The 27,791-nt window shown below is 37.6% G+C and overlaps 1 protein-coding gene across 1 annotated transcript in view; it reads right to left on the bottom strand.

Moving 5' to 3' along the window:
* The window catches only part of SYNE1 (spectrin repeat containing, nuclear envelope 1), a 243,482-nt gene that overhangs the window by 116,507 nt on the left and 99,184 nt on the right, over positions 1-27,791 (bottom strand). The window contains exons 57-78 of the mRNA XM_010000000.1: positions 27,106-27,249; positions 26,620-26,775; positions 24,763-24,927; positions 23,482-23,654; positions 22,272-22,425; positions 21,985-22,128; positions 21,258-21,422; positions 20,246-20,563; positions 19,344-19,499; positions 18,305-18,475; positions 17,185-17,511; positions 15,776-15,928; positions 14,376-14,543; positions 13,200-13,376; positions 12,195-12,341; positions 9,919-10,044; positions 8,305-8,481; positions 6,337-6,602; positions 3,426-5,586; positions 2,752-3,089; positions 1,894-2,038; positions 167-385 (exon numbers count right to left, since the gene is read on the bottom strand). Coding sequence (XP_009998302.1) covers positions 167-385; positions 1,894-2,038; positions 2,752-3,089; positions 3,426-5,586; positions 6,337-6,602; positions 8,305-8,481; positions 9,919-10,044; positions 12,195-12,341; positions 13,200-13,376; positions 14,376-14,543; positions 15,776-15,928; positions 17,185-17,511; positions 18,305-18,475; positions 19,344-19,499; positions 20,246-20,563; positions 21,258-21,422; positions 21,985-22,128; positions 22,272-22,425; positions 23,482-23,654; positions 24,763-24,927; positions 26,620-26,775; positions 27,106-27,249 — 6,150 coding nt within the window. The remainder of the gene's footprint in view (positions 1-166; positions 386-1,893; positions 2,039-2,751; positions 3,090-3,425; positions 5,587-6,336; positions 6,603-8,304; positions 8,482-9,918; positions 10,045-12,194; positions 12,342-13,199; positions 13,377-14,375; positions 14,544-15,775; positions 15,929-17,184; positions 17,512-18,304; positions 18,476-19,343; positions 19,500-20,245; positions 20,564-21,257; positions 21,423-21,984; positions 22,129-22,271; positions 22,426-23,481; positions 23,655-24,762; positions 24,928-26,619; positions 26,776-27,105; positions 27,250-27,791) is intronic.

Raw genomic sequence — 27,791 nt, 5'->3', positions numbered from 1 at the left:
GTGATGTGCCTAGGTCTTCCATAGCTGTTTTTTTCTATTGCCAGAGAAAAATCATTGTTATTCCTGCTATCAGCCTTTTCTACCATAAGGTGACTAATAAGGCAGTATAATGAGTAAAACCCTATGTACAGTTAATAAAGGAGGATTTACCAAGAGCAGATGTTACCTTATCATTAAAGCCCTTCCATTCCTGCACCGCATCTTCCAAAATTTTCTCTTGCTCTTGGGCTACATTCCGGAGCCTTGTCCAGCGCTGCCAAACTGTTGTCATGGACCTACTTATAGTTGCCTTACTGGCATCATTGCTAACCTTTTCCAGCTGTGAAGCCTTTTCTTCAAGGGCTGTGATCTTCTCATGGAAAGAATTCACTACAGACACAACAGTCTGAAAAAGAAAAAATAAGCACTGTTTTCTTCTTTTACAGCTCAACTCATAACTGTTCAACACCCTTTCCGTCAGATGAGTCATCGAATGTAGACAAAGAGGAGGTACTCTATGCTGAGTGAGCTTGTTAGGTCTTACTTTATTTTTCATATGTGTAAATGGCTCAGCTACTTGAAGGACCTGGTCCAAAATACAGCTCTCTGTAATGAGCAGAAATTAGGTGCAATCACATTTTCACTTCCTTACTAGCCTCTTAGAAGGGATGGAATTGAGTATTCAGGTCCCTTCTAGCCAGCAGGTCAACGAAGGGAATTCTTCCCCTCCACTCTCATGAGACCCCACCTGGAAAACTGTGTCCAGTTCTGGAGCCACCAACACAAGAAGGACATGGACCTGTTAAAACAAATCCAGAGGAGGGCCACAAAGATGATCAGAAGACTGGAGCACCTCTCCTATGAAAACAGGCTGAGAGAGTTGGGGTTGTTCAGCCTTGAGAAGAGAAGGCTCTGGAGTGATCTTCCAGTACCTGAAGGGGGCCTACAGGAAAGCTTGGCAGGGACTTGTTAGAAAGACATGTAGCAATAAGACAAGGGGTAATGGCTTTAAGATGGAAGAGGGTAGATTTAGATTAGCCATAAGGAAGAAATTCTTTAGTGTGAGGGTGGGAAGAAACTAGACCAGGTAGCTCAGAGAAGTTGTGGATCCAGTGAAATGTTCAAGGCCATGTTGGATGGGGCTTTCAGCAACCTGCTTTAGGAGGTGTCTCTACCCATGACAGAGAGGTTGGAACTTCATGATCTTTAAGATCGCTTCCAACCCAAGCCATTCTGCGGTTCTATGAACTTAAATGTTTAAGTACACATTTATGTTATATTCTTCTCTAATGCCATTTTAGATGGCCAAGAGTATCAGAATATGTTCATGAGTCTGGCAGACATGACATTACTCTTAGGGGAAATTTCTGCCTTCACAGAGACACAACTGGAGACCAGCCAGGATGTCTCAAGTGTCACAAACTGCCTGTATTGGGCAACTGATTAGAACCCTAAATCTTAGAGTAGAAAGTATTTCTTTTAAGTCATATTTCTTTCTTTTAGACTAAACAAAGAGTTAATATTAAAACTCAATACTTCCTGTCCTAGTAAAACTCTTCAATGTGATCCAAAGTAGATGGACATTTCTATTGATCCCATTTTCTTGTAGGGTACAAAGTTTTGGGTCTTATGCACCCAAGACATTTAGGAATCTTCTGGTTCCTTCCAGTTCTCTACAGTCACAGGGGTATACACAGACATTAAGTTGAAAAGCAACAAAACTCTCTGTCCCGGTCACCCCACAAACAAAACGTGTATTCTGCACAACACAAAACACCTCTTGGTGGGCTATGACACAGTTAAGCACTACAGGAAAAGATCTAAGAACTTAATGTTGCCACAGGTAGGGACTTACATAACATACATTTGTTCGCACTGAAGGAAAAGAATTTAACATAATTCTCAGTACCTTACCTTATGTGTTAGCAATTTCTCTTCTGCTTCATGAGAAGAAACAGCTTTAGCTACTGAGAATTCAGATAATTTTTTCTCAGCTTCATTCATCACTTCAATAACCTTCTGTCTTGCTGTCTGATACACCTGCCATTCTGAAGCACACCTTAAAAATACAGTTTCAGAAAGAACAATTTAATGTGATATGAAAGCATTTGAAAATCAGGAATATTATTGCACCTAGTTTTCAATGTAACTGCTTAATTTTGCTATTACACATATTTTCCAATTTAAAAAAAAGAGTGTTAGGAAAGAGAATACATAGAAGCATGCACTCCTGATTTTCAGCTGTGCCTTACAGACATAGCATGGCATTAAATAGCCCTTGATAGACATTTCTACAGTGATTGTAAAACAAAAAGCTTTGTTTGGGTTGTGTTTCAAACCCACCCAAACTTTTGGAATCCATAATATTCAGACATAATAAGTAACATAGGCATTCATATTCAGACATGATAAGTAACATAGGTATTATCATTAAAAATGTATTTTCTTTTAGTTTGAAATGTCTGCTTCAATTTCATTTGTTTCTACATAGGTCTCACACCAGGTCAAATAAGTGACAGTCATTCCCCACTTATCTTCTTGGTGGTGTTCCAAGCCTTATATAATTTTATCATATTTTTCTCAAAATCTCCCATCAAAGCAGTCAGTGGCAGAGGAGAAATCAGAATGCAACAACTCTGAATTTCAGTATCAACTTTTCTCATCAGTCACACAAACATTTTACAAAACTCCAATTAACATTATAATATCTTTCTTTTATCACCAACAAGATCATCTTAAAACAAAAGAAAAAAACCCAACATGTTATTATACCTTTGCAACTGCTCTTGCTGGGTTTTGGCTTCTTGCTTTGTCACTTTGCCCTTTTCCTCCAATGCAGCTACATTCTGCATCAGCTGCTCTCTTGCTTTGGCTTGGATAAAGGGCTCTATCTCAGACATAAGGCCCTGTAACTCCATCAAATTATTATTGAACTGAATTTCTGTGCTGAAAAATTCCATGTGGTTCTTCAGGTTATCCTCAGAGTTCTCAACATCAAGACCATTTCTTGCTAAATGTAGAAATTCCTGAGCGTCTTCAAGCCAGTCATTCGCTATCTGCATCACTTGGTAGTATTTTTGGCAGAGGCTATATAATTTATTCAAGGTAGCCTGAAATAAAAGGAAAAACTTTATTGAGGCCCATAAAATTCACTGCAGGAAAAAAAAAAAAAAATTCTCTGTTGAGAACCTGCACTTTGCCTGTTCTTGCTGTCTTTTCCCCCTCTCTGGAGAGACTACATGCATATTAAAGGAATCCTTTTCTACCTTTCCCCTCTCTCTCCCAAAGTCATCCATGGCAACAGATCACAACGTAAGTCATTAAAAAAAACTAACAACAGTTTTATTAACATCAATTGTTTTCATTAGGATTACAAACATCGTGCCACAGAACCATATTTTTCAGCTTTGAGAGCAAAAAACTAATGACACTTAGTGTGTGCTAACCTGTCTCATGTGTATAGATTCTTGAACTTCACCATCTAGTTCTGTCAGGTCAGCAAGTGTGTTTTCCAGGTCAGAAGGTATCAGTTCCTTTGCTTTCATATATTTCTCTTTTTCTTTATTGCTCAGTGCATTCATTATTCTCAGGCTTGACTGCACTTCTTCCTGATGTATCTGAACTTTTCGGATTTCTTCTTGGATGCTTTGCAGTTTGAGGTCCAAACTTAATGTCCCATTAAGTTCTGTTTTCACCCATCTCAACCAGTCAAGTGAGCGGCAGATTTCTGTCTGGAAGTCTATGCTTTGCACAAGTCTGTTCTCACACTCCATCACAGTGTCACCAATGGCAGCATGTAAAGACTTTAGTTGTTCTTGCCAAGACCGCACTTGCTGATTTGTTCTCTCACATGCAGATGAGTCAAGCTGTGGAGAAAGGGCTTCTAGATGCTCAATTATTCGTTTCAGAAGACTCTCCAACTCTTGCAAGCTGCCCACCAGAGAATGGTATATTTTCAACTTTTCTTCTACTGGGAGTGTTTCTTCATTTACCCGAATCTGCTCTTTCTTCACTGCCTCTAGTTGTGCCTCAAACTGCATACTCATTTTCTCATGCTCCTGGCATGCTTCTATTGTGTCTTCCAACAGGTTGATTTTCTGTTCTATTTGCCTCTTCAACTTGTGATATAGCGTGACAAGTTTTAACATCTCATCCGGTTGCCATGGCTGGCCAGTGCTTCGAAAGGCCTCCTTCTTCAGGTTTAGCTCATCCACTGCTGCACCAAGACTCACCACCTCACCTAAGAGATCTCTGTAGGCCTGCTGGAGTGACACAACTTCTTTGGCTAAAACAGCAGCTGGAGCTTTGTCCATGTTAATAAACTGATCTTCTAGTTCAGTCAGAGCTTTACTTGTCAACTCAATCAAAGAGGCATACTCTTTTCTGGCATAAATTGCTTCCTGAACCTTATATAATTTTTCTTTTGCCAGAGCAGTGACAATACTGAATTGCTGAGGGAGAATGTTAAGTTTTTCATCCAGATAAGAATGATCCACTTCATTAAGTGATGGTAGGATTTCTTGGCCATCTCTTTGCAGTGCAAGTAACAGATTTTCATATTCTGGGGATTGCTCAAGGATCTGTTGATATTTTGCCAACTGTGTGTACAGTTCAGAGTTACTATTCATTACACTGACTTCTGGGAATGTGACAATATCAGCTTGTTTTAGCCAATGACAAACTTTATCTAAGTCTTCTTTGAAATATTTCCTGGAAACTATATTTTTCTCCAGTTCTAACAATCTCTGGTTACACTTTTGTAAAACAGTGTCATATACATTCTGTAGTTCTTGCAATTTACCTAACACTTCATTCTTTTCTTGTTCGGTTGCTTCTTTCATTAAATCCCTTCCTTGAGCCCACAACCCAGTGACATCATTTTGATAGGCCTTCAGGTTAGCCTGGGCATTCTTGCAAGTCCTGATCTGTTTGTTCACATCTTCCGGGAACAGAGAAATGTGTTCTGGAAATGTTACCTTCTTCTCATGCTGGTGAATTTGGTTTGTAGCCTGAAAGACTGCCATAAGAAACTGAGTCTTTTCTGACAATGCTTTATTCAGGTGCTTTCTTCTTTGGCCAACCAAATCGCTGAGACAACCTACATGGTGCTGTGCATCAGAAAGTGCTTTCTGCAGCTCCTGCCTTTCATTGAGCCCTAGGTTTGTCATCACCCTGTCAGCATCCTTCACAAGCATCTTCAGAACCAGCTGTTTGGCTTCAAGTTCACTGCAAATGGTAAGATGATCCATTAGAAGACTCTGAGCCAAATCTGGAGGTGGGCTCTGTTTAAGAGCCTCTGAGACACTAGGTTGCTGCTCCTCTGCCCATTCCATTAATTCCTGAAGTTTGGAATGCACCAAACTGAGCTCTTCTAAGGTTGAAACTGAAACTTGAATTTTCCTTTTGACAAGATCTTCCAGCTGAGTCCAGCGTTGCTCAAAATGACCAAATTGTTCCTTTACTAATTCTTTGTCATCAAGATTCAGATGTTCTGTCATCTTCTGTTTCTGGTCTTTCAAATCTTCCAGAGCAAATCTCCTTTCCTGCAGTGCAAGTGCTAATTTTTGCAAAGCTTCAAGGTGCACATTTGTACTTTCAGCATCAGATCTGTTATCAAAATGAACACATCAGAAATAAATTATTAGATCCTATTTGAGGATAGGTTTTTAAAAGAAGTCACGTTGAATTCTAAGCCTACTGTATACTGAAATCACTATGATATAAATACCTCCAGTTTTCACATTCTTTTGAAGGTACCAGTCCTGAATAGTAATTTATAAGTTTTTTATTCCTCTCCATTTCATCTGCAAAGTGATCATCAGGCTGACCATACAAACTAACACAAATACTACAGAATATACGGGTTATACTGCACCTACGAACAAGTACTGAGGTGGAAGTGAATCTTGTTCCACAACAGTGGAACAGCAGTAATAGACTCTCACAATATTACACAAAGCTGCTGTGTATGTTATACGAAGCAGCTGCAATCATTTAGCAGGAGCAACTAAATTTAATATAATAGTCTAACAGACAAAACACAGTACCACAATGAAAAAAGCTCATGAAACATAGTAAACAGGAATGAAGAGTTCAAACAAAATAGTAAAAATGCTTGAAATGCTACACCCTAAGGTGGGATCAATAGGTACTTTCCTTAAAGACAAACATTGAAAATTTGGCTTCTCAAACACTATTTCAATACAACTAATTGTCCTACAATTAATTAGAGAGGCCTGCTATTCATTAAACGTGAGAAAACTGATTTTTAGTAGATCTAACTCGAGACATTCTGTACACTGCTCTTCCAGCTAACATGCATTAAGTCAGCTTCGTGCGTGCTAACGTATTTTTTACCTAGCCAGGTTGTCCCACTCTTTTGTGAGTTCTTCCAAGAAAACTTCAACTACGTGCATGCGGTCATGGTAATCCCTTGTCCTCTGCAGATCCTCTTCCCTCTGTAGGAGCAAACCATGTGCCTGAAGGCAGAGATCCAGCCACTGGTTGCTCAGCTCTCCTGTTTCCTTGTGTTCAGGTGATTCCTGCCCTTGAGTTAGTTTGTTCATCTTCTCAGTCACAGAGGTAAGAGCTGACTGCTTAGACTGCAACTTCTGACTGAATTCCTGAAAAAGATAATAGTCAAAAACAACATGGTGTCACGTCTTCAGAATTATAAAATAGAATTTAAATTAAAACTCTGAAATAAATAAATTGTGTAAGGACTAATTATCTGCCCAGGCAAATCCTGAGCAGATGTAAATTGGAAAAAGTGCCTTCTCTCCTCATCTTCTCAGATGGGGACAAGTTGGTTACAGACAAATGAGAGCAGTTTCCAAGTGCCAGTGATGAATGGAAATCACCATCAAGTCACACCTTATTGCCCTAGCTTCCAGACTATCACAGCTTTCACAAGGTCTCATGACAATTAATTTTATCAGTACTGTTTCTAGCTTGTTTTTCTTCCTTTTTCATTGGAGACTAAAAATAAGAAGCAGAGTCCATGAGTCAGTGAGCCCTCATATCCATACTTTGTTTTGTTCCTACTTCTATAATAGCAACCATTATTACTGTCATTACTGAGAAAAGCCAATTATTATCTAGGTATGATGCTATTTGAGTTAATAAATTCCAGCAAATACAAGAGTCCATCTGTACACATATTTCTTACCAAATAAGAAACCACAGAGAACCCAAAATAAGAATATACCATATTCTGACAACTAAAACTAACCAAATACTATTCAGCAGTTACACATTGTCTGGGATAAAGATATTTTTCCAAATTCTAGTTCCAATAACTGTAAATAAACAAACATGCCCAGCTCCAGCACTTTGCTGGGATGCTGTGTTTGACAGGGATTCTAGAGAAGAGATACTACTGCCAAGTTCTTCCTCATTTCTCTTTGTGACTGCTTCAAAGGTAGCTGGGCATCATCAAGTACCATGGGAAGGAAAAAACACACATTGTGTCACATCTCACAGTACATCAGGTGCCTGACTCAAATAGTAAAGAAATAAATGCACATTCCTCCTTCTTCCTGGACTCTAATGATAGCTAGTGTAAGAGCTGTCAGCCCACATTGTGCTTCTTCAAGTACTGTGACTTTGTTCAAACACTTCTGTAGCACAGACATGAAGAGGAAGTGCTGTTTACTTCTTACCTGACTCCTAGCAGAACAGAACAAGAATACAAGAAAAGTCTAGACCAAAAATGCAAAACCCAAGCATTTAATCATTTAGCAAAGAACTAATCTGTTTTTCTGTTTCTTCTTGTTACTTTATAGACATTTGTGATGTATGCACAATAGCCATAGAACTCCTCTCATCTGTAAACGAATAAGTGAAGATCTGAAGGCATTTTTTTCACTGTTTTAGGTAAACTAAATTTTCTTTCTTTTTAACCTATTCTCCAGTGATTTTTGAAGTCCAGAAACACTGAATAGTTTCCCTTACTAAATCTAAAATAGTTTTAGATAATTCAGAAGTATTGGAATCAAATAACTTCACAAGTACAAATTGCAGAGCTTATCTTCTGGTCTACTGTGATAAAAAGCCTATTAAAAAGTGAAGGCAAATCAGAACAGTAGGCTGAGAATTGTCTACTATTATAAAAAAAAACCATAAAAATATTAAGGTACAGTGTTCTGCTTTCTGTGTCACCCTGTAGCACCAATAAGGAAACCTTCTTTTTTCTCTCTTCTCTGCTCTTTCTTAGATCATACTAGCAATTCTATGCGATACATGCACATAACATGAATTATAATAATATCAGAAATGGGATTAACATCGTCCTTATCTTCTGCTCTTAATCTTAAATCTCCTTACCTTAACCTGTAGTACCATATTCTGGGCAATGTTTAGCTCCAACTCTGCCCGTCTTCTTTTCAAATTCTGTAATTGTTGATCTGCATCTTGGAAATATATCCAGAGTTCAGCCTTCATTTGTTTGATCTCTTCCCAACCTTGAGCCAAATACTGTGAGTGCATTATCTGTTGCTCAATCTAGAAGAACGAAAAGGAGTAGGAATGCTTTAATACAGCTATTTTTGGAGATGAAGGATGAATACCATTTTTCCTCTGAGTGCAATACTGTACTAACAGCAAATTTCCGCACCAGATTCTGAAGGGGATAGTATTATCTACAAAAAGATTCTTAATCTTCAAAAGTCATAAAACTCAGACCTATCAAAGGGTGGGGGAAAAAAAAAATAAAAAATTATCATTCACCCTTGGGAAAAGCAAGTATATTTATGGGTGGTGTAAACGTCTTCTGTTAAAGCTTGAATTAATGTATGATTTATCCTATTCCATGCCAAGAATACTGCTGGACTATGCCCTACATGCCTTCAAAATGATCAAATTAAGGCATTAAATGAAACATTTTCATTTTGTTTGCTTAGCACAGTTATTTTGCATATATGGTGTTTGTGAAATGCCAATAGGAAGAATGCTTACCAGATCTGAGCCCATCAATCACCTCAGACCGACAGTCACACAGCTTCTTTTGCTCCAAATACAGCAGTAGGGCTCCTTTAAGGTTTAGACACTCAGCCAGCTTAATGTATCTCAGCACTGTACCTACTGTCTGTGATTTCTTAAAAATATTTCACTGCTTTACATATAAAAAGAGAATCTTATTCTGATGCTTGGAATACTTTTAAACTATTCAACATTTTGACTGCCATTTTTTTAATGGATTGTTTGGATTTGTACAATTTGCTACTCTGGTATGGAATACTGTTACTATATATATTAGATTTTTACTCTTGGTAGAATTAGTTTCAAAAGTTTGGTTGTGTGTGTATGCAAAACTAAAATTTTCATGTTTATAACAGGAATGCTCCCAATGTTTCTTTTCTAATAACTCTCATGTTTTGAATTTTATTCTGAAAATAAGCATTAAGCTACTTTAAAACTTGAGATACTCATCTATAAATTTATATGTTGAAACAGATGCACTCAGATTTATGGATTGAACCATAATAATTGTTATTATGATCATAACTCATATTTTAGTATATCCTAATAAGAACATTAGTATGCTGTTGAATAAATAATAGAAGTAAAATATTTAACAAAATACAGAGAAAAATAGATTAAAATGTGTTTTATGAAAACAAATAATTTGGATCAGATTTTCTTCCATAGAAGGCTATTTGTGCGGCTTTAGGCCAACATCTTGTAACATTGCCTAAGTACCTTTAGCAACCTTTGTTGTGTGTCTTTGCATCACTACTAGGAGACCAACATGTGGATTTAAAAAAATAATAATAAAAAAAAAATAGAAGGAGAAAACTATTCCTAAAAGAAATACTTAAGATGAAAATAAAAAGATATTTCTTTAAACCATTACCCAATATGACCTTTTTAAAAGAGGAAGATCAAGGCAGTTAAAGCTCTAAATAGGATTAAAAGCAGGTTGTTGTGGTTATCTTGTACCGTTTGTTTTATTTGTTGAATATCTGTTGCTGTACTCTTCACTGTGGCATCTGACAGATCACACATGGAGCACAGAAGATCCAAGTATGTATTTGCTTGTTCCTGTAGAGCCCGGAAATGTTTCACCTGAGGGAAGATAATCCTCAAATAAACTCTGAGACTGTGGAAATAATATCTTATTTTCTTATAACCATGTATTTTAATATTTTTACTTCAGCTTATTATTTAAAAAAGAAGAAATGTAGACATATACTATTTTATTAGGTAAGGTTGCTCTGTCATAATTATGGAAAGCAGCAATTCTGATTACCATCCAGTTATCAAAGTTCTTAGTCACATATGCATTACTTTCCTCATTTCTTTATAAATTAGCCATTGGGTAGATAGAGTTTGAACAAGGTGGCTTACTTTCCCAAGGTGAATGGGAAGCAGGGCTTTATCTAACTATTAGTGTGTCATGTTGCCCATACCTATAAAATTCTTCAGTGTCTGACAGATCATGGGGAATCCAGCCCAGCAGCACAATACATTTTCCTACACCTTCTGAAGCCTTCCCAAGGTCCCCAATATCTACAATTGCCAAGATCAGATCACTGGTGAGGGTTGCTGCTCTCAACATTGCCTGTAGGAGCTCACCTCTTCCTATGAAGAGTTTCCTCATTCCAAAATAAAATGTTGATATTAGTGTTGGCAAGCAGGGCAATAACATACCTCTGAGACACAGAGGAGAGGTGATGCAGGGGTGCAGTGATGGGTCCTTGTGGGCAAAAAGCTGAACATGACAGCAGTGTGCCCTTGTCATTACTGTATTAGCAAGAATGCAGAGATCAAACTCTGGGAAGTCATTATTCTCCTGTACTGACACCTGTTAGGCTGTCCCTGCTGGTTTTAGCTCAGTTACAGTCTTCCTCCATAGAAGAGATATTGGAAAACTAGTGCAAGTCCGGCAAAGGGCTGGGGAGATATGGGGCTGTAGTTCATGGCATTTGGGCAGGTCTGAAGGAACTGATTTGCAAAGCCTGAAGAAGAGAGGCTAAATGTGGTATGCTACTAGTTAAAATGGTAGGGGTCAGATGGAGGTAGTAATGAGAAGACAGAGCCAGACTCTTCTGAGATGAGGAGAAAACAGATTAGCGGGAAAAGTGAAATGTTGGAACAAGGAAATTCTGTATAGGTACAAGGCAAACTATTTTTCACACTAAGCACAGTTAAGCACTGGAACAGGTCCCCAGTGCTCAGGCATGGTCAGGGCCCTCAGTGTACCAAAGGGCCCTGCAACCTCTATTCCCCTGTCCTTGGGGTTTGACTACTTCTGCTCAAGGCCAGCCTTGACTTGGCCCAGCTGGGACCTGGCCAATAGAAAAGTGTTCAGAAGTCTTTCCCCTTGCTTGAGAGCTGCATGTAAGCTCAGGCCCTCAGTCACCTATGGACCTACACACTACAGGTGCATCTGTGCCTCACTGATCCTCCTGGTCTTGTCTTGCTGCACTGACGTGAGACTGGCCACATCCCTACATACTTGCCTGGTGATCACCAGATGATGGCTGACACCAGGAGGACTCTGCTCTTCTCACTCGTGTGCTGCAGGTCTGCACATCGTTGGGAAAGTGCTGCCCTCCTGGCCACACTGTCACCCCCTGCTCCTTCTGCCCTTGCAGAGCTGCCAACTGTAGTATTTCAAGATCTCTGCCTAGCCACATGGTGAAGAAAGCCCTGAATTCCAGCATTTTTAGTACCATACCAGTTTAATTTGAGAACAAGGTACAAATCAAATGTAAAATACATTAAGTTACTATGAAAAATCAAGAAGCAAAGAAACCATTCTTAATGACTAATGTGGACTGGAGAGAGTTCTATGTTCTTAGGCTGAAAATTGTTTTAATTGTCTTAAAAGGAGACTCTGTATCTATGGTAACATGAAGCCAGGTCTCATATAGGAACATTAGTAGGCAGATGGGCAATTGGACAAGCAGAAACTAAAACCCACTGTACTAAACACCTCTGGGGAATATCTGAGATGGTTTATCTAACTAGGAAAATATTTTTCAGGTAAAATATTTCTAAGTATTAAGCAGAGCTAGCAAAAGCCTTGTGTGATTTTTTTACTAGTGGTTATTTTTCACTTAAAGCACTCCTTTAGGAGCTGAGAACAAACAATAAGGCTACACAGCTCTCTGAGAGGTTAGAGTGTGTATCTAATTCCTATTAATATAAAGCTCTTACCTGACCTCAATTTATTATGGATAACTGAGCATTTTCAAGTCCTGAACTTTTACCTGTTTAACTGCGTCTGTCAGGCTGAAAGGTGGCCAGGTACTTGGCTTTAGTTCTGAATGCACTGTAGACAGCCAAGTCTGGCACTGCTGCAGGGTATCCTGATGATTAACATGCTTCTGGAGTTCATGTTCCAAACTCTGGTACACCTAGAATAAACATTGTCTAAAGTCATTACATTTTCAGACATCACTATTGGCTCTCTTCTCTCACCTTGAAAACTGCAGGTAAAACACAATTATTATGACTGTGGTTGTTTTAATCCTTGTACATAGAAGTAACAAGGGATGTGAAAGCTTCTCAAGCTCTTACTGCAGCTTGCTAGTTCATGGACAGTATCTAAGGCATGGCTTCTGGAAAGAAAAATAAAGATTCAAATCAAGAGCATTTTATCTTATTTCTGTATTCTTGTTCAATATTTTGCCATTGATCTAGTACGAGTTTTTGCCTACCTCTACAAATCTTACTGACTATGAAGTCTACTTTTTAGAATTTTAATTTTTTGGTTTGGTTTGGTTGTGGTTTTTTTTAGACTACACTGGCTTGATCTCCTTATTGGATTAAAAGGATGACCCAGCTAGTACTTCTTAACTGTATATTCTGGTTCTGCTAAGACAGTATTTCCTAACACATTATTAAGACCCATTATATATGCATACAAGCTACTGACAGTATGAATGCAACTTTCTCCCTAGTTTTTGAAGGAGGAATAGTTCTAATTTCTTAGCTGCAGCTGCTCAGAAGCTAGTGTCATATGAAGGTAGTGAGGATGTGGAGAGATGGAGCAGAAACTGACAGGAAGACAAATTTTCTGGCTGTAAAGGAACATTTGGATTACAAGGAATTCAACTGTAGCACAGTAATTATGAAGTGCTACATTGGTAACCTGTAGGATCAATAGAAATGGAAACAGTAGAAAGTGTTTTACACAGTTTAAAGAAGCAAGTACTTAGAGAAATAACGATATTCTCAAATGGAATAAAAAACATTTTTGTAAAAAGACTTACTCTTTGCGCTGTACTACATATGGCAGAATAGCTGTCCTTTGTCCCCTGAAGATGGCTTTGTATGTTTTGCTTAAATTTAGCTTGAAGATGTTCTGTGCATTGATCGATCAGGTAATCACCTTTACTCTTAAGGTTGTTCAAACGATCTTCAAATCCTGCAATTTCTTCCATGATAGCCTAAGAAACAGAAAAAATACTGTTGAAGAAATATTTAAACTTAAAACATATTCTGCATTACAGCTTGTTTAAAAAGCTGGGTTTTTTTTGTTTTTCTTTTTTCTTTTTTTTTTTTTTCTTCCTTAAAAACTCTTTGCCTTCAGGTGTGGAAAAAAGCTTTCCACCTATGTGTATTCCTATACTCATTGTAAAATATTGTCAAAAGTCTCTAGATAGATATCCCACAGAAACAACAGTAGCACTGTCATAATGTGGAAACCAAAGGAAATCTTTGTTGCATGCTGTATAGGGCTCCATCAACTGCTCTTGTGTCAAGTACTGAGGACTAAATCTGATGCTGAATCATGTCTTATTGCATAAACTGTTCCGCCATACACAGTCTTTCCATGGACTTTGGTGAACGCAAAGAAAGTTACTAAAAGAATAACACACTAATCACAGGAAATTAAATAATTTCAATATTCGCCCTTGGAATCTCAGTTTCAGGGAGTGGTGGGGAAGGTTGGATTTTGCTTTCTTTTATCTTCTAAAAAAGCTTTGGCTATCAATGCAGTGAATTATTATCAATATGTTGAGTAAAAGCAATGGGAGGAAATATTACACCCTAATAGAGAGGGAGAAAAATGTTTGAAAAATTAAAATATCTTTTAGTTTTTAAAAGTGCCAGAGCAAAAACCTGCTTAGGACTAAAATGACCCTAATCTGCTTTTTGTGGTCTACTTCCTGAAACATCTCAGCAAAAACCTGACATGGAATTCAGACTACTGTACAATAAAGCTCTTCTGCAAATGCATTCTCAACCAAGAAACAGTGCTAACAACAAAGTACATATGTTAACTGCATTCATGACATTGATACTCATCTATACAGTTAGCAGTAAGAGGAATAAAACAGGTGAATGACAACTAACGACTAAAGCTCTGGAGTGGAGATTAGAGAAGCAAAGGAGAAAAGTTCTGTTTTACCAGACAAAGGAAGTTTACCCAACAGCAAACCCACCTTGTGATTAGCTAGTTGTTGGGTGATTATTTCAAGATTGTTACTCTCCATGAGGTCAGGGCTGACCAGCCGGCTAGACATCTGTAATAACCATTTTTCCCCTTCTTGCAAGTCACTGTTGTAATCCTCATGTTCTTTTACTCTCACCTCTAAAGTTTCAACGTATGTCTGCAGATCCACAACAAAAACGTATATATTCAAGTAATTACAATAATTAAAAAACCCCACCACAAACCAAAATCCACCAAGAGCTTGAAATCATATAAGAGAGTTCTATTCTAAATTTATATTTCTTTGAGGGTTTCTCACATTATTAGACTGTTAAGGAAGACACCAAAGGGATTCCTTGTGTGAATAAACTCTGTGGTACTGAGCAGTATCTTCACTTCAAATGAAATGCCAAACTTCAAGGAACACACTGAGGATCTCCTTACTTTAAGAAAAGGAACACTGTCAATTTGACATTAAGTTCACTTAGAAACACTTATTACATGCTCTTGGAGAGACTCCACATGACCGACCAAATGTTATGGTTGGGTCCCTGCTGCTTCCAGTCTTTGCACATACATCTTGCCTGTGATTGTGGTAGGCAAATTACAAACATACACCTTGAGTTCAAATGTATTTTTCCTTTTTAAGAAAGATTTTTCATAAGTTTATCTACATCTAAGCCATCAACTGGACAACTAATACAACAGATACCAATTTTGTGGTACAAGTCAAAGGAATGTCTTTAAATTAAAAATCAACTGTGAAAAAATAAAATCATTTGCTATTGGTGGATGAATTAACAAATAAAGGCGCTTAGGTCAAACATAAGTACTAACATGGTTTGCAGAGCTTATCCTTGTTAAGAGCATAATCTATTAAAAGCCTTAGAAATAATCATACTTTAGGATGTATTTAGAAGTAATAAATCTTCCAAAGTACTACACACATACAGACTAATGAATCAATGTTAATTAGTAATGCCATTGAAGAATTAAATTACATCCACCTCACAGTTAATTTTCTCCAGTGACTTGAACAACTAAACTAGATTAAACAAGGTTTGAGTGAGATCTAGCAGAAACAAAAGAAAAAATAGTATAATTTAAGGGCATGTGTCCCTTCATGAATGAATGCATTTAGAAATCTATTTAAAGCAATTAAAATAGTAACAATAGTACAAATTAGCTGCTGATACATTTCCCCACAGAGCTATGAAGACTTCACTTGTCACACTCAAAACTCATTTCAGCTAGTTTTGTTGAATTTATATAGGTAGAAGCTCTTCCCATATTCAAGAATCTCCCCCCGCACAATTACATACAGGGTATGACATGACAGCATGACACAAATAGTCAGGTGAAAAAACCAGCAACTTGAATGAACCCAGAGTTTTTTTCTTGACTTTTTACCTTTGCTGTGCTGCAGAGCTCCTGGTAACTGCTCTGAAGGTCTTGAATGTTGTTCTTAAGAGTCACATCATTCACCAGATCAAAAAGAGCTTCTCCCTTTTCAATTACTGATTTTATTGAAGGCTCATGGGACAGAACAGTCTGTTGTATGGACTACAACGTAAGCAACAATTAAAATATATATATCAACACTCAAGATCTATTTCACTAACTTCCCTTTGATCTGAAGCATAGCTTCTTTCATGGTATGTATATCATCCTTTCCAGATGAGAAAAGCTTTGCTACTGTTACAGGACTATGTTTCTCAGCCATGCCTTTAGACAACTTTGCAGGCATCTAGGAGCAATTGCTCCTGTGACTGGCTAGTGGAAAGGCTGATAAACTGGAGCTAGTGAAGGGAATTAATGTGTGTGAAGGGGCAAGTGCTAGGGATAAAACTTGCTCAGAGGAACAAATTCTGCAAAGAAGTGGGCAGGTATCACCAAAGCCATCCTCCTAATGAAATAGCATGCAGACGAGTGTGTTAGACTCTGCTCTCAAGAGTAGGCCATCTGATCCGTTATGTCACTGTCCCACTGGCTCAGACCCTGAGATACCAGCTAGAAAGCAAGTACACAGCTATGACATATGACTGGTACTGCAGCCAGCAAGGGATAATGAGCAGTGTCAGAGAGAAAGCCTTGATGCTGTGCAGGTACTGCTCAGCAGCAGACAAAACACTGATTTGTCAGTAACACTGTTCTAGCCACAGATATAAAGCACAGCACTAGTATGAGGAGAGGTAGCTCTATCCCAGCCAGATACAGTACACATCTTATGAAATATCTGTAATCCTGAAGTATTTTACAAAAACATCATTAAGAAAAGCAATGGGGTTTGTAGTCAATTTCATCTACTCATTTTTATGACTGGAAAAAAACAAGCCAGCACTTCATTTAACTCCTATCTGAAAACAGAGGAGGCCATAGTAGCTGACTGTCCTAGATGAGAGTTGAGCTAGGACATTCAGCTTTAACCAGAAAGCTGATTAAGCCAATGTAAACAGAGGCAATTGCTGCAGTGAAGAAAGATCAACTGATTTCTATCCTTCCTTAAAAAGTAGTTAACTCTGTTGATACTAACGGAATTACTCATATGTGTACTCATAAAAGAATCTTGCTCCATAACAGGAAATTTTCAGATGTAGAAGCCTTATTAGGACATTGACATTTCAAATCCAGGTGTTCACTCTGGTTCACAGATGCAGGAATAGTGCATCTTTTCACTCTGATTTGGATTTGGACATCTAGATGAGAGACATCTCATATGCCTATTGAGGAAACTTGAACACTCATCTGGATCAGAATATTTATTGCATGTCACTAGGTCAAAATCAATTTGATAGTACAAGGATATATACTGGTTTTACCTTGTATTTGGACAACTGGGCCTTCTTCTCGTAGAGCTCACTCTTTGGCTCAGCTGGAGCATGTAACACAGCTTGGTACTCTGTGACCCACTGAGTCTGTGCCTTGTATTTGTCTGAGAACTCCTTTGCCAGCTGAACACACTTTTCTGAAGTCATGTGCTCTTTCCTGATGGAGCCTGCCAGCTCTTCAAGCTGTTCCACATGATCTCCAATTTCTTTTCTTAACTGGTCAACTTCATTTTCTTCCATGTACTTAATAGCTCGCTCGCCCTTCTCACGGGCAGATTTTAGTAAACTGTGGCCTATGTCCATATCACTCAATAGCAGCTGTGAAGGAAGGATTGGTTAACAGGAAATGTATGCAAGATCTGGCTTTTTTTGGCATGTGTGTTTTGTTTTAATTAATTGTCATTCTGTTATTAGTTAGAGGATAACTTATTGGTGGTCTGGGGATTTTTTTTAGTTTTGCTAAGAACATGTCTGGGAATTCCTAGGGAAACTGCATGGACTTTTCATTACAAAATTGCCTGGAGTTAAGGTGCAGTAAAGTAGAAGGAGGCAGAAAAAGCAAATACTTCTGTTCTGTATTGGGCTTGTGAAGATAAACACAGAAACTGTGGGCTGTGAGGAAAAGATTTGTACTCCGTATTCTGGAATAGATGAGTTTTTCCCTTGTGTAGTATGTTTAAACTGGAGGACAGATTAAAGTCTAATCTACAAATCCGAGATGAAACATGAGTTTTACTACTGAGTTAATCCAATGAGGAGAAAGAGGAAGAACGTCTTTCCATAGTGCACACTGATATATCACACTGATATAAAATATACACAACAGGATGCCTTACAACAGGAATTTATTTTAAGTTTTAATCTAAATCAAAAACCATAGAAACATGCCTTATGGAAGGATAGGATTATATTATTTATGATTATTCATAACCTCAACAACCAAATTGAGATCTAATGTGTGTATGAAACAAGAACAGAAAGTTTTATACTGGGTGGTCTTTATCCTTGACTCCTCTAGGCAAGGTGAAGTCAGAATGCATCTTAAAAGCTGCTCATAATATTGCCTCTTTTTGGTGAAGAGTAACAAAAATTGCATTCAAGAAAGCTGTACCTCTAGTTTTTGCACTTTTTTCTCCATTGCTGTTTTATCAACCGCATCAAACTTGGTGATCACATTTCTGAAGTTCTTGTTAGTGGCCCCGTACCAATTTGTGTAAGCACTAAAAGCCAATTCCGACTCCTCCATACAGCGTATTTCTTCTTCCAGAAACTTTATTTGTTCCTTCAAGCAAATAGGGAGGGTAGGGGGAGGAAATAAGAACCATCCAGATGTTTACCATTGCTATTGGCTAAAGATAGCAATAAATTGCTATTTATTAATAAAACCTGATATACTAAGATTTAACACATAGGTTTTGAGTTCTTTCATATCTTGTAGATAATTCTCACTGGGGTCCTAGAATGCTTTAGGTTGGAAAAGACCTTTAAGATCATCAAATCCAAACATTAACCTAACTCTACCAAGGCCACCATATCTACATGACTTTTAAACATGTTCAGGTCTCATCAAGGTTTACGTACAGCAATCACTAATGATAAAGCTGAGTTCACTAATATTAAAACTGAGTTAATACTAAACACTGAAAAGATGCTCTGTGATTCTGTGATACTTCTATTTTGAAATTTGAGTTGTGACTTATGATTATGATAGGAGACACTTAATACTTAAAGTGGCCTGAAGACTGCACTTTATCAATTCATATTTTCTCTGTATCTATGTGTTTCAGTGACAATCTGAAAACACTTCTCTAGATGTCTTTCAGCACTCAAACACAATGAATTCTGGATTTCTCTCCTGAAGCTGCCAAAAAAGACAACAACAATACCCCATTAATACTGAATATTTTTGAAAGGGCATTAACATGATCACATTAGAAATATCATATAAATATATACATATCATATTATACATTTAGTCCAATGAAATCTACATGTCTCCATGTATATATATGAATATGTATGTGAATATTATATTGGTGAGTCTACAGTAATGGATAAGCTCTGATAAAGTCTAATTAAGAAAGTCTGCTAATACTTGCTTCATAACTGACAATTTATGATGTTATAATAAATTAATTTTCATTACTAACCAGGACATGAAGAAGAAGAGTTTGATATCGAGATGTAAGTTGAGTAGCCTGGCTTCCCATTCTATTTGCAGTGAGACTTTCCTCTAGTAGTTGCTGAGCCAATACCCCAACTTCCTCCACATCATCTTTGTAGATTGTAATTTCTTCGTGCCACTTCTATGACAAAGACATTACTCAATTTATATGACTGATTCACACATCTTAAACACAACATAAATTTATTTGTACCTAACTGAGGAAATCATTGAAAAGGAAAACAAATACATGGTTGTAAACATGGATTTACAGCAAGACAATAAAACAGAATGTGATGAAGGTTCACATAATTAATGTTCTGGAAGTTTTATCCTACCTTATGGACTGCATTTCATTACAACAGATTCAATACTTCTTGCCCACAAATAATAATAGTAATGCAATCTGGACTTCCTATAGAATTTGCCCAAAGTTCTAAAAGTGACTTAAGTGTAACCTTGAATCTCTTTAAATCTGCTTCCTGTGTTTATTCAGAACCATGTCTTCTCCTTGTAGTGACTAAAGGAGAATTATTACATCAACACAGCAGAGACTTCACAACACAGTTGATCACATTTTACTCTTGTTACAACAGTAACACTTTCTCACTCCAGCCATTGCCTCAGTTGTACTTTCATGTATCACAGAGCATGTGAATTCCAGATCTCCCTAAGAGATTTCGACACTATTATAGCGATACTTCTACTGTAAAATGGAAGGAACCTAGATCTAGAAGGCATGAAGGTCTCTTGGTTCCATCATTCTAGGCACTACCCACCTCAGAATAAATTGCAATGCTTCCTATCATTTTCAAAGTACAACAAAGAACTGACATGGAAGCCTTGCATGGTATTTTACTTAAGGAATGCCTTCAGTATATTCTTTACCTTCATTTGTTGAAGCTGTATCTCCTTTGTTGCTCTATGAGACTGCCTCCCAGTCCTGATAGCAACTTTGTCCTCCAGATCCGTTAGCCAGTCATTAACTTTCTGAAACTTCATCTCCATTAACCTCAGTCTGCTCACAGTGGCATTTAATTGGCTTCTTGCTTCAGAAAGCCTGTGCTGATAAACTTGCCAATCCTGCTGTAAGGATTCCAGAGCTCGGTCTTCTATCTGGGGAATGCCCCAAGGAATCACTTCCTCTCTGGCATGGACAGCTGCATTCAATAATGCTTGTCCTTCTGCACAGTGGACCTGCAGCTCCTGTAAAGGCAAAGTTATGGATACATACTCTGTATTAACAGCTTTTATTCACAGATGACAAAGTCCTGGTCCTACTTTACACAAAAGCAGTTCGCTCATGTCATCTAGAAGGTATTTCTTTTAGTTAGCTATGGTTGAATACAAAGTACACCATTTCAAAGAACACCCCTGACAGCATGCTCTCTTACAAAGCAAATCGAATATCACTATTATCAGCAAGTGAATTGGAGAAAATTATTAACAAAGTATGCATGAAATACTTCTCTCCTGCAAAGTTTATCATCAGATCTGAAACACTAGCTGCCTGAGCTGGCATGGGATGGATGCAATCCATTCAGCACAGCCTCAAAATAAAAACTTCCTAGACGTGTCAAGCAGATTGTAAGATGAAGTCTCAAATGGAATCTGTTTAAAAACAAGCAACAAAGTGAGTCTTCAATCTGTTAAAATAAGCAAACCAATTTCTAGACACATGTGACATTTTCATGGTTAATAGAAATTGACTGGAAAGTATGAAGGGATTCAATATGATTAGAAAACATGAACAGGAAATTACCTTAACAAAATACAGTTGTGTGTTGGCTTTTTTATCTTTGAGATACATATATTTAGATTTTCAAAATGGATTCAGATTTCTTCTTTTTTTTTTTTTTTTTCTTTTTTTTTTCCACTTAGGGTGTCACACATTATGTACCTGTAAGTCTCGGAGCGTTGCCTCCTGTTTCTGGGCATCACCATTAAGATGTGATAGACAGTCAAGTTTTTCCTGTTCCTTCTCCAGCCATACTTCAAAGGTCTTCAGATTTTTTTGGTACTCTTGATGTAAGTTAAGCAGTCCTTCAGCTTTTGTTACTGCCTCCTGCTTGTTAAAATATTTACATATATATCTATATATCTTAATGTATAATCAAAACAAGAGAACATAAAAAACAGACTTCTGTAGAATCATACAAACACAGAGTGCTTTGGGTCGGAAGGGACTTTAAATATCATCTAGTTCCAATGCCCCTGCATGGGAAAGGACACCTTGCCCTTGACCATGTTGCTCAAAGCCCCATTCAGTCTGGCTTTAAACAGTACCAGAGATGAGGCCTCCACAAATTCTCTAGGCAACCTGTTCCAGTGTCTCAGCACCCTCACACTATAGAATTTCTTCCTGATGTCTAACCTAGATGTACTCTACCTCAGTTAAAAGCCATTACCCCTCATCCTATCACTACACATCCTGGTGAAAAGCCCCTCCCCAGCTTTCTTGTACCCTCTTCATGTACTGGAAGGCTGCTATAAGGTCTACCCAGAGCCTTCTCTTCTCTAGGCTGAACAACCCCAACTCCCTCAGCCTGTTTTCACATAAGAGGTGAAAAGAATGAAAAGACATTCTCATTTTCCTTCCTATCAGCAAAACAAGAAGAAAACTGTACCCTTGTTCTGTCTTTTAGGAACTTATACCGCTCCTGAAGGTCCTGGAGTTCAAGCTGAGTGACATAATGCTCAGCCATCCCACTTCCTTTCACTTCAACCATCTCCAGTAGGCTGCTGTGACTCAAAACCTCTTCATTGAGGAGCTGCAAAGCAGAATCAGAACACCACATTTATGAATGGACAGCACTGAAACAAAACCACAGATTAAACTTGCAGTTATCCAGCCTTTTTCATTGCTTATATAGTGACATGGGCTTGTTGCTGGTTTGTTGTAAAGCAAACACACCTTTGCTTTGCTGAGGGCAGCTGTTTTTTCCCTCAGTTCAGCATATTGCCTTTCAGAAGCATTCATACTCTCTTCTACTTTATCCATCCAGCTGGAAAACTGACGAACATCATCCTGGTAACTTGTCCATTTGGAAAGAGCTCCTTCCAGTTGACTGTAATTTAAAAATATATATTTGTTGTGACACTGGAGGTTCTTATGCTATTTTAGCAGTGAGATATAGTCATGTACAGTTATTATAGACTACATCACAAGCTAAGCAGTCTGAGACAGAGCTGTTGAAAACCTACAGACTTTAACTAGGAGCCATGTTTGGCTAACAAAGAGAAATTACGTTTTTCAGACTTGGAATATTAAGGAGGTCTATAAGTTACTGAATCATAGGATTGTCATGGTTGGCAAAGACTGCTAAAGTTACTGAGTCCAACTGCCTACACAGGGGAAAAAAAAACCCAACAAACCCCCAAAAAACCAACAACTAGAAAACCACAACCACACCCCAAAATACCAACTAAACCTCTCCTGACACAACTTCAGGCCATTTTCTCTAGTCCAATTGGTCTCTTCGTCCCAGTAAATAACAATGCCTTCCTCACTACTAAAGAAAATGCAACTGAAAGTGTAAGATCCAGAATCAGAAATTTTCAGTCCCTTTGCATACATTCAAAAGTTGCTGCATTCTAATGATTAGTTACCTTTGTTGTTTTAAGTTTAAATATTTGCAACCAGTGATGCTCCATCAAAGAAGGCTGCATTTTCCCCCTTGTATTTCTTTATTCCATCACTTTGAATCACTTTTGACACTGTAATCACAGTATCTTCTGTGAAATGCTAGCAAATGGACAACCAGACATGATTTTGACTAAACAACCAGTGATGTCTGTGACAAGATCTTCTCATTTCTGAGAACAATTCAAGGCATCAAGTGCAACTCAAAGTAAAATTTACAACTAGATTATGGAAATGGAATCCACTTTTAAGTTTATATTGACAGTAAGTGTTAACAATTATTAGATTCCTCACAGTTTGCTTGCCTTTTTCTACTTCAAATGAATGTCACTGAAGGTCTCTAGACCTGCAATACTAAGCAAATGCAGTCATGTAATATGAATTTGACTCTTGTAAGAATAAAATTGTGGAAATAAGGTTTCAAAAAAACTTGACAGTACTTTATTACTAAGCATCACTCTGTACCTCCTACCCTTTTTACCTCTTGCACTGGATACAAGCAGACAGAAGAGACGCCCAGCTATCCTTTAGGGTTTGCAACTGCTGTTCAATCACTGGCACTCCCTCCGGAGAAGTATTCTGCAGTACAGATTCTCCTCTTGTCAGAACCATTTTCATTTGGATTTCTTTTTCTTGTTTCACTGCTAGCAGTCCCTAAGAAGTGAGTAGATATTATTTTACTTTTAACATTAACTGCACATGAAAACACTGACTGGATTTACTGAAAAATGAACTGATCAAATTTGGTGGATTGCACAAACAGTGAAATGGAAGGGGGACAGTTGGGTTCACAGCCTGTCTTCAGAAGTAGAAAGTGACTTTCAAAGGGTAGGTTTATACCACACAAAAAATATATCTTAGTTGACAGGGAATTTTTCATGGAATCTGCACAGGTACTGACAGCGTATCAGAGAAGGTACTGTTGGGTGGAAAGCTAACATTTCAAAGGAAATGTAATTTAGAGGAAAACAGGAGGAGTCATTCACAGAGAAAACAAGTTGTGATTACAAAACTCTTCTAGAGGAATGAAACACAGTTCTACAACTCTAGGATCTATTTGCAACAAAAAGGTACCAACACAAACTCAGCAGACTATCAGCAAAGTCAGCTTAGAGACTGCAGCTCCTGAAGCTGCACAGTTGCAAACTAACTGCTTGCAACACTACGCAAAGTCATGAAAAGCCTAAAAGCAGGAACCTGAAAGATTCAACAAACAAAAGGCAAAACATAATTTGAATATTTTGATGCAATCTCTCGCTTTTTGATGTACCCTTATAATTTGAGAACTTGTCTACAGCTCAAAACCTAAGACATCAAGAACATGAAAAGTTTTTTGAGTACTGCTTTTCAACATCTTTTGTGCAGTGATAGCAATAGATGCTCTTTTCTTAACTGCAGTCACCATTTTCAAAGCTAACAATAGGAAAAGCTGTTCTGAATCATTCATGTCAACAGCAAGATCTAGGAAAGCTAGTATTCTACTTCTTCCATTTAACGTTCAGCAGCCATACAACATATGAGGTTTTTCTAAAGAATTTGCATATGTGCAGTTGTCCATGCCATAAAAGTCCCTATATCATTCTTAGAGAAAACTTCTAGTAACAAGCTCTTGCTCTATAAAAATACGTTTTTTTGAGTAAATTGAAAATCAGTGTCTAAATGACAACAGTCATTACACTAATATGCAACAACTAAGACAAGGTGTTGTATATATGCATTCTTCTTACAGAGCTGAAAAGAGCAGGGTTTGGAGTTTATTTACCTCTAGCTTGAACATTCGGCTGTCCAGAACACTCTTGTCTGCAGTGGGATGACAGTAGGAATTCAGCATGTGAACTGCATCAGCCATCCAGTCCTGGAGGTCCTTGATACTGTGCGAGAACTGCTGGTGCTCTGCTACGACCCTATCCATTCTGGAAACTTTCTCCTGCAATTCATATAGCATTGAGCATCTGCAGCTATGCGAAGGATTGCTTATTTCCCATATACCTAATTATGGATTTTAAAATTACTTTCACAAACTATGCTCAGAAATTGATAATTACTAGTACATTTACTTGAGCACGGAATGAATTTTGCATACACACAAACTGTCCAAACTTAATATACAAATTAAAATTTCTTAAATGCTTTTTAGTTTTTAATGTGAAGCTTCATTTAATTGTTCCCTCTCATTCAAACTAATTGAGAGTTTTCACGTTTCACGTTTTCTTAAACATCTGGTAAATCACACCTAACCTCCATATCAGTGTTGCAGCTGAATATAACTTGTGAAATCTGTCAATCCAGAAGATTTAAACCAGTGAAGGTATACCACTGCAGCAACACTACTTTGTTGATATTTGGAAAAGAAAGACATATTTTTCTCAATGACTCCCACTGACATAACCATTCTTCTGAAAAATTACTGACACTCATATAAATCATATTTTTTTCAAACGCTCAAATTACTTTGCTTAAAGGCCTGACCTGAACAGGAATACAAAGTAAAGTATATTTCACATAATGACAGAACTAAAGCCAAGCCAGTTAAAAACAGTTTAGGAAGTTATAGAGAGGGATCCTTCTCAAGCATCCATGGTTATCCAATGAATTTCTGGATTTCTCTCACAGGCTTAATCATCTGTATCCTCTGCCTCAGATTCTTTCTTTTCATACTGACGTATCCTATAAGTTCTGTCCACATAAGCCCATCTTAGCAACTCATGTATCTTTTCCTTTTACATTTTGGAGTAATACAAATTTATTATAGCTATATATAATAATAATAATTTTCAGTAAGTCATATAAGCTCTAGATATGCTTTATATTTTTTCTTTCCACAGAATAAGTAGAAATTAACAAACTAGCAATTGCTCAAATATAAAAACTTTCTGAATTGAACTGTTATCCCACAACACACTTCTTACCACCTTAATTATTCTCATTACTGTAGCAACTATAAGCCTAATCATGACTGAAACTTTGTGAAAAATCATAATCCTAATACAAGCACCTTCTTATCTGTTTACAGAATAGAGACAGTAGAACTGATAAATGGTGAAATGTGCCAAGCACCACTCAGCAAAACAGAGTTAGGTTAAACTTTCAGTTCTTAGCCTGATGCTTTAGAGTTTAGTCTATGCCTTCCCCTGAACCTTCAAAGCAGCCTAATTTTAGGATCAATCTATTAGTTATAGATTAAGATGCTGATTATGCAAATAAGTAATGATCATTAAAGCATACAATTAAGATGTAACTTTTCTGTATTCTGTATTTTCTTAAAAAAAATAAAAAATAACTCCCTTAAGTTTTGAAAATGCTTTTTTCAGGTGCCATTTATTACAAAAATGTCTTCAATGCTTGAAATAATCAAAATTTAAAATTATTATTGCAAAATAAGGGTTAACTGTCTAATCAAAAAACATTTAAAAAAAATCACACTTCTATTTTGTTGAAATTCCAATAAATTATCCCTGTCCTTAATTCCTACTCTTTAAAGCCATTATGAAAAGCAAGATAGATCAGATATACTACAGAGCAGACCAGCGAGACAACAACTGCAGTGTTTCACATTTCAGTCTTTTTCCCCACTTACATCAAACGAATTGCTTAAAAGCACATACACTGAGTGCATTACCTTTGTTAGATTGCTTAGAGTAAGGTATTGAGAAGACAACTGAGACACTCTGCGCATAAAGCTTTTGCTGACAGCTTGCTCTTCCCACAGCTGCTGAGCTTTCTCTTTTAGCCTGTTGAGCTGATGCTCGTGGCAGCTTACTTCCTCAAGGACAGACTGTAAAGCACAAGCACATTAATATTGAGTGGGTACAAGAAAGCAGGATATAGAGAAGCATCAGGGCCTCATGAAAAACAGAAGTGACATATGGCAAGCTTGCTGAAACAGGCACACCATACAGCTACAGAAAAGAAGCAGTATGTTGTAAGAAATGTGGAGATGCAAAACCTGATGGCACAGGATCATCAACAGCAATCTTTGAAACTAGTTCTGATCTTATTTAGAGGTCAGGATGCTAAAATGATCAAGGTTTTGTAAGGTGTCAATGAGGCCAAGACAATGGGATGGTTAAGTCTAGCTCTGATAAAAAGGCTTTTAAGAAGTGACCTGCAACTTTTGCTGTTCTCTCCTCTTGGAAGAAAGATCATGGAGCCGACCGCTACTTCCTTGTAACATCTTCTCAGTTGTAGTCAGCCACTCCTGCAGAGGCTCAGCAGTTGCTTCAAAATCCTTCATCTGGATCTTTAAGTTCTGGGAAGACATGCACAGTTTTATCAACAGTCCTGCTCCACCGGGCATACTGTAACGCACAACAAACAGACCAAGCACAGGAAAAGGATATACAATTGCAGTCAAACACTGCACAACTCTTCAAAATAAATTAACACCAGCTTTTCTCCTTCCCATCCAACAGACACTGAAATAAAAGTCTGAGAGAGTATCTCTTTAAGGAGTCAAAACAGCAGCAACAACATAGGATAAATCTACACAGTTGTGGGGAGGTCAAGGCAAATTCCCTCTGAACTGAAAGCTTTACACTTGTTATGAGCTTTAACTCAATGCAAGTCAAACTCACACAGCTAAGGCAGTCAGAAGAAAGGCTAATTTGGGATACGAGTTACCTAACATCTGACTGCAGCCATTCACACTGACCCCTCCTTAAATGAGCTGCCACTATTCCTAGATGATGTCTAAATTCATCCCAGTCCTGGGGATCATTTCTGTTTATATTCTTTTTTATTATAAAATTTTAGTTACAAAAACACATGCATACAGGCATCTGTAGGCATTCC

Source organism: Chaetura pelagica, unplaced genomic scaffold (genome assembly GCF_000747805.2).
Source record: "Chaetura pelagica isolate M959 unplaced genomic scaffold, ChaPel_1.0 scaffold135, whole genome shotgun sequence".
Taxonomy (NCBI): domain Eukaryota; kingdom Metazoa; phylum Chordata; class Aves; order Apodiformes; family Apodidae; genus Chaetura; species Chaetura pelagica.
The sequence above is the reverse complement of the archived record's forward strand: the minus strand, read 5'-3'. Positions and strand labels throughout refer to the sequence as shown.